The sequence below is a fragment of the Etheostoma spectabile genome, chromosome 18 (genome assembly GCF_008692095.1).
Source record: "Etheostoma spectabile isolate EspeVRDwgs_2016 chromosome 18, UIUC_Espe_1.0, whole genome shotgun sequence".
Lineage (NCBI taxonomy): Eukaryota > Metazoa > Chordata > Actinopteri > Perciformes > Percidae > Etheostoma > Etheostoma spectabile.
This window is the reverse complement of record NC_045750.1, coordinates 15,884,093-15,887,231: the sequence shown is the minus strand read 5'-3', so window position 1 is coordinate 15,887,231 and position 3,139 is coordinate 15,884,093. Positions and strand designations below refer to the sequence as shown.

Below are 3,139 nucleotides of genomic sequence, written 5' to 3'. Positions count from 1 at the left end.
ACACACACACACACACACACACACACACACACACACACACACACACTTAGCTGCTACCGCCCTCATTTTAAAGCGCTTTATTCCAACTACACACACACTTGTCCCACCTGGGCACAGTGGACTCGAGGTCCTGGGCTGACGGACAGCTGGGTTCGCACGGTCCAGTTCTCGGTAACAGTTCCGCGTTGCTGTGGTAACCCGTTAAAACCACTCCCTGGGACTCCTGCTGTTGCCGGCTCATGTTTCTCCTCCTTTTCTTCTTTCTTCTTCTGCTTCACATACAGCTGACACCCACTCACTAACTTATATGTAATATATCTATTGAACTATCTATCTATTCACCTATCTATGTGTGAAAGCTTTCCATCGCTGGACTATGTTGCCGACTCATTCTGACAACAAACTCTCCTCCTTCTGTCCCTCCGTCTCCCTCTCGTCTTTCTCTGCTTGTGTATGTGAGGCAGACAGAGGCTGGATTACAGACACATCCCAGCACAGGGATTGGCTGAAACCACAGGGCAACGCTTTATAGGTGGTGACGCCCCCTGCTGCTCAAGGGGGGCACTGACTACTTCCTGGTGCAATTCCCAATTATTGGAGGCTATTAAAAGTAAGACTTTTTGGAGGGTGTTTCCATAACTAACTAACAAAGCACATCATTTTCTGTCAACAAATCTTAACATAATGCATCTCTTCATTAAGTGAAAACCAACTTCATAAACGTGCATTCCGACTTTTTTTTTTTGTATATTTCATAGTAACACTACAATATGAAACACGACATTGTTACTTATTAGTGCATCAGCAGTAAAATGTACTTAATCATCCAAGGCACTTCTAATTGTGAAGAATGGTCCCTCTCAGTTTTAAATTATCAATGTGATACATGCAAAGTGATCTAATTTGAATAATTTCAGATGGCTGTTTAAAATATTGACATGTATCATAATTTATACTTTTATCATACAGCTAAAGGTAAAGTATTGCAAAATATCTGGTAACTCCAGCTGACAGGTAAATGTGGAGTAAAGTACATAAAAAAACTGGAAAAACATCACCTTAAGTGTTTTGATTGTCAACATGCTTGCATTTGCTTATATTATGCACCTTATTTTGGAACCAGCCGTGTCTCAACATACATAAAAATGACTCAATTAAGTTTTAATATTTTAAACTCCAAAATTTCAGGTGTTGTGGAAAATGTAAGCTACTAATGTTTCTTCTAAGAATCCAAACACTTGCACTTAAACTGCAACATAAATGTGTGTCTCTCGTTCCTCACCTGAGACGGAGGTAGCAGGTAAGTCTGGAGACCATAGTGTCCGCCTGTGTCTGCGTCCAGTCTGACCTACCGGCCATATGCTGGGAGATAATGGTAAAACACACACACACTGTGAAAATTGGATTACCCAAAGAGGTCAATCAGATTTTTCTACTCCTCCATCTGCCCCTCTACACTTCTGTCCCCCCGTCACTTTACCCCCCACTACTACTCGGTCTGCCCAATCTCTATAAACCTTTCACTTCCCTCTCCTACTCTTACCCGTCGTTGCACTGTGCCAAATAGTCTGCTCACGCAACAGCAGCATGTTTTGGTGCATGTGATGAGGGCAGTTAATAAGGGCAGTGAAAAAATAGCTTCATCAGGCTGTCAAAAAGGCAACAGGTTGATGGCTACTAACTGGTGCTCTGGAAAACTCCCAATGAAGCATGGGCCCGGGCCAATTTAAGAACATCTTCAAGCAGTCCGTTCATACTAGACACCTTTTTAGATTATAATGGTCAAATGCCATACATATTAGTCGTATTTTTAAGTATTTTTTGCCAAAGCTTGTCTAATATTTTGACTCAAGTGTTACACATTTTTAAATCTCATTTTATTGAATGAGCAGGTTGCTGTTCTGGAGGCAGAGATTGATCAAGTCTGCCCCCTGGTGTTTTTTACTACATACGACTAGTAGCCCTTGAATCAAAATGCAACTGATCTCCAGGTAGTGTGTCACACTTTGCTCTGTTGTCTAGTTTTTGCCATGCTGCAAGCCCAATCTCACAAGCAGCACAAAAAAGAGTGAGTACTAAGGCAGCATGATAAACGTATAAAGAAATTATCACGAAAACATGCATTTTCCAATTGTTCTAAAAAAAAAAAAAACAAGATAGCTTAGCCGTGAAAAACCTTTATTTTATTTTTATCATTATCACCCCAAAAGTGATCAAAACCCATGCAAATATTTAATACCCCAGCAAATGTTCTACCAGCCTTTAGGTACTCAGGTGAAAGCAACTTATACATATCCTCAACCAAAAAACAAAAATGTTGAGCTACATTAATAACAAACTGAATCTGAAGAATTCTACAGAACTATTTTAAAAGGAAATCAACATTGCATCTGTACAACAATATTCCTTTTCACAACATATGCAAAAACACAAAAAAAGTTGCTGAAGTGCTGTGCAGTGCAGTGAAATGGGCTGTTGATCTGGAGGTTGGTTCTTTACACTATCATCTGCAACACAAACATTTTGTCATAAGATCAGTCTCTCTGAAAAGCTTAAACATGATACAGTGTTTATCCGCCACGGTAAATTAAGTCAAGTTAACCGGGCAGTAAAATGTAAGCACCTGTTTATTGTCTTCATAAAACAAATGTAATGTTGGCACGAAAAAACTATTGGTCTAATGATATTTCACCTAGGGCTGGGCACTATATCGACATAAAAGGCTAGATATTGTCTTAAATCTTGGATGTTGTAATATCCTTATATGACACAACTGTTATCTTTTCCTGGTTTTAAAGGCTGCATTACAGTAGAGCGATGTACTATTATTAGATACTACTACTATTAGATGTATTAGTTGCCTTTACCAACATAACTGGTGTTTATTTATAAAACAAATCTCATTGTGTGCAATTTTTTTGTAAAAGCACCAGTTGTCAACCCTACAATATTGCAATATTTCCCTGTGCAATTAAGTAATTAATAATCTACTCAAATACATACAGTGGGGCTCGAAAGTCTGGGCACCCCAGGAAAAAAAATTGTATTAATAAAGAAGCCAAGAAAAGATGTCCCAAAAAGTTAGATTTTATTTCAATTATTTACCCTTTCAAAATAACAGAAAACAAAAAAATGGCAT

The 3,139-nt window shown here is 38.7% G+C and overlaps 2 protein-coding genes across 4 annotated transcripts in view; both read right to left on the bottom strand.

Annotated features, from left to right (window-relative positions):
• Positions 1 to 496, bottom strand: part of arhgap18 (Rho GTPase activating protein 18) — an 18,326-nt gene extending 17,830 nt beyond the window's left edge. The window contains 1 exon segment of the mRNA XM_032542381.1: positions 108 to 496. Coding sequence (XP_032398272.1) covers positions 108 to 241 — 134 coding nt within the window. The 5' untranslated portion in view covers positions 242 to 496.
• Positions 497 to 2,186: 1,690 nt separating this feature from the next.
• The window catches only part of fkbp6 (FKBP prolyl isomerase 6), a 6,933-nt gene continuing 5,980 nt past the window's right edge, over positions 2,187 to 3,139 (bottom strand). For all 3 annotated transcript variants that reach the window (XM_032542378.1, XM_032542376.1, XM_032542377.1), the window contains one exon: positions 2,187 to 2,507. The gene's annotated coding sequence lies outside the window, so the exon portion shown is untranslated. The remainder of the gene's footprint in view (positions 2,508 to 3,139) is intronic.